At 39.1% G+C, this 14,539-nt stretch overlaps 1 protein-coding gene across 1 annotated transcript; it reads right to left on the bottom strand.

Moving 5' to 3' along the window:
• Nucleotides 1–7,926: 7,926 nt before the first annotated feature.
• LOC107717008 (peptidyl-prolyl cis-trans isomerase FKBP7-like) lies at nt 7,927–10,134 on the bottom strand. Its single transcript, XM_016523655.1, has 4 exons — nt 9,872–10,134; nt 9,531–9,682; nt 8,853–8,980; nt 7,927–8,727 (listed from the first exon to the last, which is right to left on the bottom strand). Exons 1-4 carry the CDS (start codon nt 10,096–10,098, stop codon nt 8,566–8,568), a joined length of 669 nt encoding a protein of 222 aa, XP_016379141.1. The 5' UTR covers nt 10,099–10,134; the 3' UTR covers nt 7,927–8,565.
• Between the last annotated feature and the right edge of the window lie 4,405 nt (nt 10,135–14,539).

Genomic DNA, 14,539 nt, shown 5'->3' with positions numbered 1-14,539 from the left:
CTCATACGTCATCCGCCCGGAGCTGCTTCCGTGTAGGACTGTTGGCGCAAGCTACATTAAAGTGATTGTTACGTTTTGAATATGGACATTTTTCTTACAAAAACGCATTGATTCGCTACAGGAGGCCTTTGTTCACCCCCCGGAGCTGTGTGAGACACTTTTTTTTATGGATGGGCTCTTTTTATTTCACTTCTTTTGGACTGATGCATGCAACACCCGCTGAGTGCCATTAAACAGCTTGAAAGATCAAAGACAATTTTTAATATAACTCCGACTGGATTCGTCTGAAAGAAGAAAGTCATATACACCTAGGATGACTTGAGGGTGAGTAATTTATGGGCTAATTTTCATTTTTGGGTGAACTAACCCTTTAATGCCCATTTGGGCCATTTCTGATTTTCCCTTACTTTGCTCGGATATGTTTTTCTGATTTGTACCAATCGTTTTTACCCAGCAGGGGGAATGTACTATTGTCAGAGGATCTCTGCAACTGAAATATAAGTTGAAACCAGCACTAAAGGCTGATTTATACTTCTGCGTCGGACCTACCTATAGTGCTTCTCCGACGAGCCGCTTCTTCTTCGGCTTTTGCCGTGGTACTGCGGGTTACACCAGCAACATGCCTGTGGACACTGCAGACTAGTGGTTTGCATGTGTACTGCACGTTGACGCGGACAACGACGCAGAAGTATAAATGAAAACTGACGCATAGCCTACGGCGTAAAGGCTACGGCGTAGGTCCGACGCAGAAGTATAAATCAGCCTTAACTATTTCTGCATATGGTGGGGATCCCCAGGCAAAACTGTGATGATCCTTACAATGTTAAACCTTGAGCCATGTTTTCCTGCTAAAATCATCTTCACTAGATAGGTCTGCATCCAATCAAAGCACAAATAAGCAGTGGAAACACAAAACATGCAGATTGTCCATTCAAGGTACAAATGTTTACCAAACATGTTTTTATGGAAAAAACAAATCATGAATTTGTAGGTTTGTACAATTTAAGTACAAAACATTTTTGAATAGGCCATGAGAAGGCAAATTTCATGACATTGGTCGCATTACTGATTAACTGATTACTAAATAACTGATAACTTTGATCCTGTGATCTGCAGTCTGCCAGGTCTCCTGGGACAGTTTGTTTCCAGAAACATGTTGCCACCACATGTAGTTGAGGAAGTTCCTGTTATATATGGTTGTCTGTATTTTCCATGCATGAACTTTCCGCATGGCATGTGAGAGAGTTTCCACATAGAGTGGTCTTTAATGTCTTGTGTATATATTCTTCACATAATGTATTCTTCAGTTTATTCCTTTGAACCGGAGGTTTTATTTCTAGCATTTATAGAAAATACAGCAACTGTGTATATATAAACACTTACTCTAACCTCTAACCTGGTGTTAGATGCATCTTTGGTGATCCAATCCAAATTGTAATGCTTGTAAACAACATTTACACACATAAATACAATAAACAATTACACCATAAAGAGTCTTACAATAAACTGTTCTTTAAAAAATTAATGATATCTTGAAATAAGAAAAACATGAATGAATGTAAAACAGTAACAAATTAATTAAACACTTAATATGAAAAGGGTCTATTTTCAGTCACCCAAAAATACACTTTTTTGGCTAATATAAAAGTTAGTGGATGAGTGCTTTAAACTAATAGTGCTCCAAATTCAGCACACCCTAAATCACTTTTATGACTCAATTAAGTTTTTTTCTTTCTTACCCTCACAGCTTTTCACTTCACAAGACATTTATTGACTGAAGTCATGTGGATTAATTATTATTTTGATATTTTTATCATTTTCTCAAAACTCTACATCTTTGATGCCTGAGGGTGAGTACATTTTTAGCATGTTCATTTTGTGGGTGGACTCATTTATGGACTGTCAGATGAATCTTGAATCTTCCACATAATTATGTTTTCAAGTTCATAAATGTGACCCTGGACCACAAAACCAGTCAAAAGGGTCAATTTTTCGAAATTGAGATTTATACATAATCTGAAAGCTGAATAAATAAGCTTTCCATTGATGTATGGTTTGTTAGGACAGGACAATATTTGGCCGAGATACAACTATTTGAATATCTGGAATCTGAGGCTGCAAAAAAATCAAATTATTGAGAAAATCGCCTTTAAATTTGTCCAAATGAAGTTCTTATTTACAGTAGGAAATTTACAAAATATCTTCATGGAACATGATCTTTACTTAATATCCTAATGATTTTTGCCATAAAAAAAAATCAATAATTTTGACCCTTACAATGTATTTTTGGCTATTGCTACCAATATACCCCAGCAACTTAAGACTGGTTTTGTGGTCCAGGGTCACAAATATGAGAGGACATATATTACACATAGGCCTACAGCCTCAGATGAATAAAGTAAAATAATATCTTTAAGCATGATATGCCTGCCTAACCCAAAGCTGTATCAGTCTTGACCATCTTGCTAGGGTATTCCCTCCATTTGCTTTTGCCCTTCAGCCATGTTTTAGTGATGACTACCTCCAGAACAAATGACCACTGCACTAAAACATGTGGGCCTTAAATAGATCTCTAACAAAAGTTGTCTACAATGAAATAAGAATAAGCTAAAGTCAGCTACAGGGTGTTGTTAATGAACCTAGTTTGGATCAAGTCAATGATAATTAAAAATGTAATCACTTAAAAGTGAGAAAGCATACTTTTTGTTGCAGTGCTAGTAGAAAGGAAAAATAGGGGGAGGACTCTTTTGAGGTTTGTGCTTCTAACTCAGGAACCACAAATGAAATTGGTTTTTCTTGGTAAGGGGAAATTATTTGCACCTACTGGAAAATGTTAGCAAATGCAAGACGGCTGGATATATGACTCACTGCTGGGATATCTTAGGGGGGAGGGAGGATGGTGGTCGTCTACTTGAATGTGGGGCTGAGACATTTGTTTACATTCCAGACAGTTTGGCTAGGAGGCTCCAAAAGGGGACCGCCATGGAGAGCATGATTTTCCAGAGCTTCGTAAAACAGGGGAGGGCTAAGGTCAGGGGTGGAGCTTCAAAATGGTTTTAGTATAGAAATTATACTGGGGGGGGGGGATGAAAGACTCAAATGAACAATGTTCAGATTCACATTTTGCCTTCCTGCAGTTTTTATCTCATTCAATAATAGAGGTGCACACAGGTGGTTTTGGAAGTATGCATGCTTTTCAAAGTAGACAAAATAGTGTGTCACACACTTAAATGCTCAGAAGAGTTATGACTCAGGTCAGGCCAGTCTCAGAGCATAAACCACATTTTCTGAACCTGAGTTTGCTGGTTTGCTCATGAGCAAAAGAAATGTATGGCATTTCCATGTGAACCAACCAAAAAGGTCACCAATCCACTGCTTTATTTAAAAGCAGTCTGTTGTCTTGAGGATGTTTAATTATTTTACTTGATTTACTGTTGTAATTGTATGTAATCATTTTATAGAACAAAGAGTTTCAAATGATAGAATAATTTTATGACGGAATAACAGCTTTTACTTTACTTTTTTGTTTTGAGAAAATCCTGGGCTCAAATTTTTGTAAAAACTAAATGGCATTTGAACAAAATTAAACGCCTGACAAGGTGAGATTCAGATTTCAGGGTGACGTTGCTACAGACAAATGGTCAAAAAAGTAAATCTTTTATAAAACTCCTAGTCATGCTGCTGATGTCATGTTAAAAGACTTGTACCAGTGTCCACCTCCAGCAGTAGTCACGCCCCTCCCCCTCCCCCTCCCCCAACCACCCTCCATTACAGGAATGTGTGGTTAGTGTAGTAGATGGTCTCTTGCCTGTCCCATTGTGGGGGTGTGATTGATAACTTCAGTGCTGCTAAAAAAGTTAAAAGCACAAAACCTATGATAGCCTTATGTAAACATTCCTGGGTGAACACTGGCATTTGCCGTATTATCTTAAGAAAACTTACATGGGGAAAGAAAAAAAAAAAGAATTTTGACATTTTTAAACACTAGATTATTGAGAAAAATGTTGATGTCAATCTGATGTCACACTGCGTTATTCTGACAGCTGATTTTTTGATCATAGCTCTTGAAATTGATGATTACATGCTTAAACACATTGCATGTCTCTGCAGAGAAAGTTGATTCATTCAAAAATGTGTCTATATTATTCTTTATGTGGCTGATTGATGGCAGAACGAGGATAAAAGATAGCCCCAAGCAAGTTTTCTTTCAAATAGCTGTTAGCTGAGTAATGGCAGCCAAGCATAGCATTATTTTTTTGGTCCGTTGTTAGCATAGGTGTGTTGCTACTTGCAGCTCTGCATGTTATGTTCCCTCAATTCAGGAAGCACGGAACAACCACATGCATATAAACTCCATTTTGCAACTTCATTGCATATAAATAACATACATTTGCATTGCTTCTTTTTGCTTTACTCCCTCACAATTCAATTAGCATTCATGAGAGAAAAGTTGTTACGTGGCATATCAAGAAATTACATTTTTCAGTGTTTGTGTTTATGGATGTAAGCCGCCATTTCTAATACTGGGATCGTTTATTGCTCTCCTTCTCTTCCTCCTCCTCCAATAAAAAGCACCATTGGTTAGTGAAACCATTGCAAAATTGAGAAGAGACATATGTTTCTAGTTTCTCTCAAAACTGCCCGTTCTTGGCACAAGTTCATTTTCTTCACTAAAGTAACAAAATCTACTCAAAAACTCCTCGTGTCAAGTACTTGTTCAGGGTTCACAAAATATAATTGTTTTACATCCTTTTCTTTTTTAAGGATCTTGAAGCTTTTTATACAAATCAAACAACAGTTGTTTTCATGGTTTGAGAAGCATAGTGAGAAATGCATGTAAAGCAGTGACTCTGTCTGGGGGGTTGCTGTAAAGGGAGCTGGGGCTTTAGTGTGTGAAAGGGAAATGCTAAAGCCATGATGAATAGGATATGTATGACCTCAGTACTCCGATCTGTTCTCCACATTGGCTACGTGTTGCTTGTCTAATTGAACGGTTTTCTGGAAGAAGTGAGGACTTGCTGTTGGCTTGAGAAAGTTTTTTAAATGCTAAATCATGCATATATATATATATATATATATATATATTAAAGTAGTTGTTATGCACCTATATGATGTGGATAGCTTTTGTTTTAAACTTTTTTTAGAAATGTTAAAAGATTAGCTCATCAAAAAAAAAAACAAAAAAAAAAAAGTCAGTGTCATTCTGTAATAGAATGTTCCAAGCCTCATTTGACTTACATTCCTCGGTGGAGATTTTTACAGAATGTATGTCATTTAAATGCTGTTTTGCATGCGAACTTGCATCAAAATCCATAGAGGATTTCTTTACAGGACTTGTAAAAAATATTTCCAACATTTCTAATGACAAGCATTTTCAAATCATTTATATATTCACTCTCCAATTATATTTACCCATAACAAACAAGGATAATGAAAGAGGAGACACATTTGTATCACTGCAGAACAAAATGTTATATTTATTCAGATCGTCTTACATCTCTCTAGGCCGTTCTCCCATGTAAACACGTCTGGTTAGGTGTTTATTCAGGGATTCTTTCTGTTGCCATCCTCATAAAGTGCAGACCTGTCAAGTCTGAATGTGCCGACTTGATAAACGGCTTAAAATAAAACACGTGTAAACTATCAAACACCTACATGCTGCTGTTGTTTACAGAAACAATAGGATGCAGACAAATCTTGAGCCCATGCTATAACATTGTTGTAGAACAACTTTGGTGATCCAAACTGAACGTGCCAAAAAAGGAGAGAAATGCTTTAAGACCAGAATAAACACAGCAAACATAGAGGACAGATGGAAATTGTAAAACCAGTTACTAGAAAATGTTGGAAATGGATTTATGGTGTATTATACATTCTGAAGAGACTGAATGGATTAAACATGTTCTCTTCAGTGTTGTGGTATTGCCATTTGCTGTTCGAGAGTGCTGCAGTGTGTGAACTCTTGGGATTGGAATTTGGCTTGACTTTATGCAGATGTTGTTTGTGCTGTTGTGTCGCTGTTTCTCTGGCTATTCTGTATGCTTTGCCTTCTTATTCCTAATTCAACTCTATGTTCTGTTCGAGCTGTTTCAGCATTTTATTTGTCTTTTGTGATCACACTTCTGCACAACAATATTATATGTGTCTGTCAATTGCTCTTTGGATTTTTGGAACATTCCGTTTACCCTTAACCAATCGTTTTATTTTTTGTTTTTTTTTGGTTGTCGCATAGACTGACAATTAAAAAAAATAATTAAATACATACAGAATGGGGGATGATTTGCAGCAATAACACAACTGCAGTCTGACATGCCCAACGGAAGCTCGCCTTCTGTTTCTTTTTTCCCCGTAGAGCAGAACAGCCTTTACAACTTTTTTTTCTTCATTTGTGTTTTAGTACCATTGTTGATCGCTATACCATGATATTCTATAATATCGTGTAATTTATGCAGTGTTTTAATATTATAAATGACAGGGGACTGGGAATGTAAGGGAGAGGTGGTAGTTTTGAGCGCAGTCTTTTTGTACATCATTGAGTTCATCATTGGAAAATGCCCTCATGGTTTTTTTTTTTTTTTTTTTTCATAGGAGGGCAGGGACAAGCATCAGATTTCATAAAGAGTTTCATTTTCTCTTAATGCTGAGACTGCTTTTTTCAAGCCCATAATGCAGAGCACAATAAATGCATTTCATTTTCAGACAAAGGAGCTTTGTTAAAATTCATGCAACTATAACAGTCATTTTATCGGCATTTTGTGGGATCATTTATACGTCAGAAGTCAGGTACTGCATTCTACACATAGCCTATACACAGAATTAAATGTATTAATTCTGTAAATGTACCATCGCTATGGTATAAATTCTTGCAGCAATCAAACATCAGTTAACTAAGTGATGGGAACTTGACATGGGTGAAGTACAGTGTAACACAAATGATTGTTTTGGTGAGAACTGTACCTAGTGGTCTGTAAACAGCACTCTTTCTGATAGACCTGTAATCACCAAGCCCTAAAGGACATCCATCCCATCCTAAGCCAAGCTAGTACTTATGTCACATAAGACATCTGTCTGTCAAAGCCCAACTTTAACAGTCAAAGGCATAAAGAATACTAGAATGCCAGTGTTGAAATTGCTGTTTCAGGAAAGGATGAGTTGTTCTTTTTTCCCTCTTCAGATTTTTGCTCAAATTCAATGCATGCTCCAGTGGTGATTTGTTCGAACGCTTCGGCAAAACCGTTATGACTTGTCTGAAATTGTACAATTTACATTGAAAGTAAAACTCATTTCAACCTCTTCTTCTAACCCCTCTCCCTCCACTGACTGGATCTGCTCTGAATATTGGCACGGACATGGTTTACGTCACTTTTGGCATGCGGGGGAGTTGAGGGAGTCAGAGTTTTACACGAAAACCAAGTTTTGAGTCTGTGCTCAAAAATGTCAGCTCTCTGCATGATAGAGCCTCATTTAATATATATATATATATATATATATTTTTTTTTTTTTTTTACCTTTGGTTGTTTGGGAAATGCATGCGTAATGGTTCAAATGCATGCTTACTGCACATGTTCTTAGAATATAATGTTTGTCTATAAATCATAAAACACTGTAATTCTCCCCACCCAATAGATTCTTCCATATTTCTATCACAAATTCACCAATGAAAAAAAACAGGCCACTTGTTTTTTTTTTGTTTTTTTCTCTGTAATAAACTAAATTGCATATAATTTTTTTTAAGTAGGTTCAAGAAAAGTGCATTCAACCACTTTAAACAGTTGTATTAGAGAGCCACCTGGTGCTCTTAATGGGTATACCAAGATTTGAATGGCCATGGTCAAACTCATTTCCAATTTTATGGTTGGTCAGTGAAATGTGCCCTTTTCCCCCTTATGGAATCATGTGAACCATGTGTCATGGAAACTTCTTTATTATTTCACAGGGTGACTGTATATTTACTTAGGCAAACACATGGCAAATACATTTTGTTTAGAAAATGCTGTTCAAGTAATTTTTTCAACATTATACAATGTAAAGATGGCATTTAATATGATAATGATTTAAACAGAGCTGTAAATGCAATCCTTGAGTTCAAATGCCTGAATTGTTTGGCTGTAAATAGTGGTTGACCGATATGGATTATATTGGTCTGTAAATAATTGCAAATGTGTGCAAAGTTGACCATTGTGTGCTGTGTTCAAAAAACAAGGTTGTTTACACTCTTCAAAATAAAGTGGCTTTTTGCAGAGATGCCATAGAAAACCCATTTTTGGTCCTCCAAACAAAGAACCTATCTTTGAACAGTTCTTAAAATAATTTTTTTTTTCTTAGCGTTAAGAACATTAAGATAATGATAAATTTGAGAAAGGTGCCAGCATTTTGAATAAAGGTCTGAACAGTTTTGGAAAAGCATGTTTTTTATGCCCTATTAGTTTTTTGCATTAGTACAAGTTAGTATTTGAGTGAAATTTATTCAAAATTTAGTGGTGTTCATCAAAGCAAAATCCTTTATCAACTCTTGTAGACAATATCCAGTGCACCAGCTGCATAAAAATGTCTTTCTAATAGTGTTTATAGTTCATCATGGCCATAAACATCGTACTCCTTTAGTGATAAGGTCCCATCAGCATTGTGATCATTCTTATGGAACACATCTGCCACAACATCATCAAAATAGGATTCATCTTTCTGTGTATTTAACTTCTTTGCTTCCATTTTCAAGTATTCCTTAATCTGTAAATCCAAAATGACAATATGTAAATTAAAAAAAAACAATAATAATGAATAAATAAAAAATTAGGTATGCAAAAGAAAATTCCTGATACAACAATTAACATACATTAACTGATGTCTATTACCTCTTCTTTTGTCAGGGCCTTGTCGTTGTCAGCGTCAATTTCTTTGAAGGCTTCTATGCTGCGTGGTCCTCTAGTTATGTACAACAGCTCCACCTCAAAGATCACTGTTGAATTTGGTGGTACAGGACCTATTCCATGACAGAATGGTGATTGTTAATAGTTTAAATCTTAAACCTTAATTTTTTTCATAATTAACTGAGATTTAAATTAGGGATCTGTGAAAGAGAAAACATTATTTTCTTTCTTTTTTTTAAAATGTTGTATTGTTGTGTGGTGGTATTTTCATTAAGTTGCTTTGGAATCACTGTAAAACGCTCTAAACAAGTAAATGTGAACTCAATGTTTTTGTAATATCCTATAATATTGGGTAGAAAAATATTTTACTCTTAAGCATAATGCAATGTGATGTTAATTATCTAGGACATAATTTATCAGTACAATGAGAATATAGTTATTCAAATTTCTTTAAGTTGGACTTTTAATAAATGATCTAAAAAATAATTCCATTTATAGGGAAAAAAACAAGAAAGTTAATTTAAAATATTGTCCAAATCAATGGAATTAAAAACAACACCACCCACAACAAACATTACTCAAAAAAAAAAAAAAAAGGCAAAACAGCGCCACCTGTGTAAGGGTTTGTAAGTTTCTCAACGCATTTGAAGTGAAAAGACTTACCTTTTCCTTTCTCGCCGTATGCCAGAGATGGAGGAACTGTAATTTTTCTCTTCTCACCGGGACACATGCCGTCCAGCCCTAAATCGAGGCCCTTAATAACATCTCCAACGCCTAACACAAACCAGTGTGGGTGACCCGTGTGTGTCGAACGACTAGAAAATGAATACGAACAGCTTTACTTGGAATTGTCTGGAAATAAAATAACTTAAGTGTTTATCTACAACGCGAATAAATACTAAATACACTGTTTACTCTCTCTCTCAAAGCAGAGAACTATAACCTGCATTGAATAGCCTATTTGTTGTTGAATACAACAACTTCATTCGTAAAAATGCGCTTACCTGCAATAGAACTGAGATCCATCTTTAGCTAGATATCCATCATAATGAGCATTCAGCATGTCTCCTCTCTTGGCTTTCTGGCTGCAGTTTTCTGGCAGAAACCTAACTTCAATTTTAACATCTTGATTTGATTCATTCGCCCGAATCAATACGATGAAGGGATTGAGGGTTTGCAGAGACAAAATCAAACAAATGTAAAATGTAAGCCGCTGGTCCATCTTGCACATCTGTCGGCGTGGCGACGGGGGCCGGACAGCTGACGCGGCAGTGCCGCCCAGTACTCAAACTTCTCACTTCACTTTTGGGGCGGGGTGTATGGAAGAATATCCAGGGCAATTTTTAAAAGGAATTGCAAATTGTATTTTCAATTGCGTGTTCCATATGTGGACGCATAAATCGTGACATAATCCAAATGCAATTGCAAGTCTTGCATTACCGTTTGCCTTTTCGCTTTCGCGAACGCACAGTGACTGCCACATTTTAAATGCAAAAGCAAAGTCCATTTGCAACTGTATTTCCCATGTCTTACGAGTTATGAGCCTATAGCAATATTAATGACCATATTTGCTCTGCGTCGTGCATGTAAACCTGCCAAAACTCAAATGGAATCGCAATTCCTTGTGCATTTGAATTTCCGATGTCTACTACACGGAAAGCTGTCAATCAATGTGAGGGGCGGGACTATACTAGGGGCGTGTTTGTATTGGGAGGTGACGTCACACACAGCAACGAACAGACAACCTTCTTGGCACAATACATAATTCTGTCTTTTTTACCCCAAATGCAGCGATATCCCCTGCTAACAGCGGGAGCAACAACGGTACGCACAATAGGTCAATATTCACTATTTTCCAAACGCTTTTCACCTGGCTCAACATCTCTCACGGTCTCTCTCACTCCGATTGATGCAAGTGAGTAAACGGACAATTCTACACTTATTACAGTACATTTTATTCCTTTTAATATGTAATAGAGAGCGCGTCACACCTGCCTCAAGATCTTTTTACTGTTTGCACTCAGATTGATGAACAGATATGGTGGGCTCGGGAGAGGACATCACAGAGAACCCTAGGTGCTGTTCGTCCCTCCCATGCAGAGATTGCGTCCTAGGTATCCCTCCTCTCTTTGTTAGATGGGTTAGCGGACTTGGACTTTGCAGCCGCCGCGAATGACTGCTTTCCCCATGGTTTAGCGTTTGAAGAAGCGGGGGGACGAGCCGCCTGCTTCGTGCTGACAGAGAGAAAAACGGCCAGGATCTGTGTGGCTCAGAGACCGATTTATCTCTTGGTTCATTGTTATTATTTTGTTTTTGTCTCCCTGTGCCTTCGGCATTGAGCCTGGATGCGACAGATAATTTTTTATTTGCTTTAAACCCAGAGGCTGAAGTGCTTTGTGACAATACACTTGAGAACTTGTGCTTGTACCCATCAGACCACATTCTTTTGGTGGCTGAGTATTCTGCACTTGAACTTGACGGAACATTGTGTGTTGAGGGGAAGCTGAACTGGCCTTAACACAACTTAGAACCATTTTTCCGCCCAAACTCCACATCTTCCGCTTCTTCTCGGGTGGGGGAACAGATATGGTGGGCTCGGGAGAGGACATCACAGAGAACCCTAGGTGCTGTTCGTCCCTCCCATGCAGAGATTGCGTCCTAGGTATCCCTCCTCTCTTTGTTAGATGGGTTAGCGGACTTGGACTTTGCAGCCGCCGCGAATGACTGCTTTCCCCATGGTTTAGCGTTTGAAGAAGCGGGGGGACGAGCCGCCTGCTTCGTGCTCTGGGGTTTTGCAGTCCTGGACGCATTCAAAAACCTCCTGTTCTGAGACGGAGGAACAGGACGCGGGGGAACAGGAGGACTCAGTGCTCTTTTATGTGGCAGACAGATGTCAAACGCCTCGCCTGCCTTCTTCTGGAGGTCGCACCTCTGTCTCATCGCTGCAACGGCTGGGCCGAACAATCCACTCAAATCCATAGGAGGGTCGAGAAAATCTGATTTCTCCCTGTCCCCGACACTCGATAGATTTAGCCACAGCGACCTCTCGCCCGCAACGGCAAGAGCCATGGTACGGCCGCAGCTTTGTACCGCGCCATGTGAGGTGCGCAGATTGAGATCCGTTATGTTGCAGATCTCCTCTCAGACCACCGGGTTTGGATTGCCGGCGTCCAGCTGAGTGCCCAGCTCCTCCAACAACTCGGCTTGATAGGCCGTCAACAACAAAGTGACGTTAAGTGCCCGCACTACCAATGCTGAGGATTTATACATTTTTTGGTACATGGAAACGGTGAAGTGTTCCATTTTCCCAGGGATGGAGGGACTAGCAGATGAAAGAGTGGTTCGTCTGTTTGGATGCAGGTGGTGAGCCACTGACTGTTTGACCGTGGGAGGGTTCGAGAGCCCAAGCCCTTCCATTTCACTCACATCGAGCGACGAGTATCCCTTGACGGGCACACGATGAGAAAAGGGTTTGTCCCACGATCGCTTCATCTCTGCTACACACGCCGGCAAAGCGGGAAGCAGTTGTTTCGCCGGTGAAAGGCGAGAAGGTAGCCTTTTCCCATCATAGATGTTACTTTTAACTCCCGGATACCCAGGAGTTACGGGCCAAGAGATGCCAAGCTTAGCTGCCGCACGCTTACAAACTTCCTCTAGGTCACAATCTACCACCATCGACGCCACGTCGCCGCTTTGCGCGCTCACGGGCCTAGACGCTTGTGCTGCAGACAGGATAGCATCATCCTCATCATCATCCGGCTCATCTCGGAGGAGGCAAGCTAACATCTCCTCATCCTCCTCCTCGTCTCCCTCCACATCGCCTTTCGCAAGCAGCTGCTGGTCGAAAAGCGGCGTAAACTCAGGAGACTCTGAATCCATAATATCCCCCCACGAAGAAAGATCCCGTGGGGGAGAGGGTTGGACCACCTTTGTTGAAGGAGGGACAGAAGATAGGACCGGATCTTCTTTAGAAGATGCAGCCACCTAAAGCCTTCTTTCCAAGATCCTGGCGATCCGCCAGCGTGGCCTGAGCGTGCTTAACACCCATGCACGCGATACACATCGGATGCGAATCCCTGCCCGAGATCATAAATCCACAAGCTGCCGAACACGAGCGCGAAGGGACATCCTTCCCTTTCTCCGCTGCGACTTTGGACCCCGACATGGTGAGTAGAATAATCTTAGCTCGCCTTAACGCGTTAGCTAGAAAAAACTCAGTAACGTAGCTCGCCTTAACGCGTTAGCTAGAAAAAAACTCAGTAACGAGCAGAGAATCCACAACAGATTTTAACTGCACTGCGTTCGGCAACGTCTACCTTGACGGTACGTTTGTGAACTGAAGCAGCGCAGAACAGGAGCTGAAGGAAAGTCTTCACGGCGAAGAGAACAAGAATGCTGTTTTCGGGGATCACAGCCATATATATAGGGAGGGGGGGTGGGCTCCTTGTCATGAGCTGTGATTGGTCCGGCCTTCGGACAGACGTGGTGTAATTGGTGCTTCCATAGTCTATCACGCCTGGGGCGTTTCCCATAGTGAGATACCGAGCGATTGTTTGAAAGAGAACAGTAATAGCAGTAGATAACTATGAATATTTGTTAATGAACCACGCTAAAAATCAGCCTATTGTTAGCTGATACCAACTGGCTTGCTAACTAAATAGCCAATGCTAACCTGAGGTCATTTTTAAATGTAAAGTCCAAATATATTTAGTCAGCCACCTTGTTAGATTAAATTTTATGGAAAAACAAAGGATGCGATGCCCCATGGGCATGTTTTACCCCAAGTGGTTCGGGGCATTTTACCCCACAGACTACTTTTGAAAAAAAAAAAAAAAGTCATTCCAAAAATATAATTATATTTTATACTATTCTCATATCATACATAGCTATGAAGTTCTGCAAAACAAGCTTTAAAACACTTTTTTTTTTCTTATTGCTGAAAATGAGATCACTTAACTTGATATTCTTTTCTCTTATAGGTATGTCGCCAGTGTAAGCTTCGCAGTGAATACTTCTACATCACTCTTGTCAACGTAGTCCATAGCAACAAGAGAAAGGTATCCTGACTTTATCTAGAGGTTATTTTATTTTATAACAGTAGGGGGGCATTTTACCCCAAGGGAGCGTTTTCACCCACGCTACCTTACTTTTGAGGAAGAAACATTTGAAAAGAAAATTGTGTTCAGAAATAAATCTAACACTATTTCTAGATTTAGAATACATTCAGATGGCTGTAGGCTAAACTGTAGAAATGGTATGTGTATAATCAGTCACCTCACAGCAAGTAGGAATTATAGCAATTTTAGAATTACTGTAGGAATAATCATAAAAGAATTAAGATGCAGTTTTAAATAGAGCGTCACGCTGCAGGATGTCAACTTTACAAGTATTTTTGTGTGAAGGGTAAAATAAGAGAAAGATAAATTCCCTTTAGTTGTTGCTAGACATCAGGTGAACATTATTTTATGGGTTTATTTACCCTTTAAAATGCATTTTAAATAGTGCAAGAAACTTGGCAATGTTGCTGCTCTCCTATTTCAAATCAACGAATAATATGTGACCCTGGACCACAAAACCAGTCATAAGGGTCAATTTTTTGAAATTGAGATTTATACATCATCTGAAAGCTAAACAAATATGCTTTCCATTCATGTATGGTTTGTTAGGATAGG

The sequence above is a fragment of the Sinocyclocheilus rhinocerous genome, unplaced genomic scaffold (genome assembly GCF_001515625.1).
Source record: "Sinocyclocheilus rhinocerous isolate Xijiao unplaced genomic scaffold, SAMN03320098_v1.1 scaffold1802, whole genome shotgun sequence".
NCBI lineage: Eukaryota > Metazoa > Chordata > Actinopteri > Cypriniformes > Cyprinidae > Sinocyclocheilus > Sinocyclocheilus rhinocerous.
This window is presented reverse-complemented; position numbering and strand designations above follow the sequence as displayed.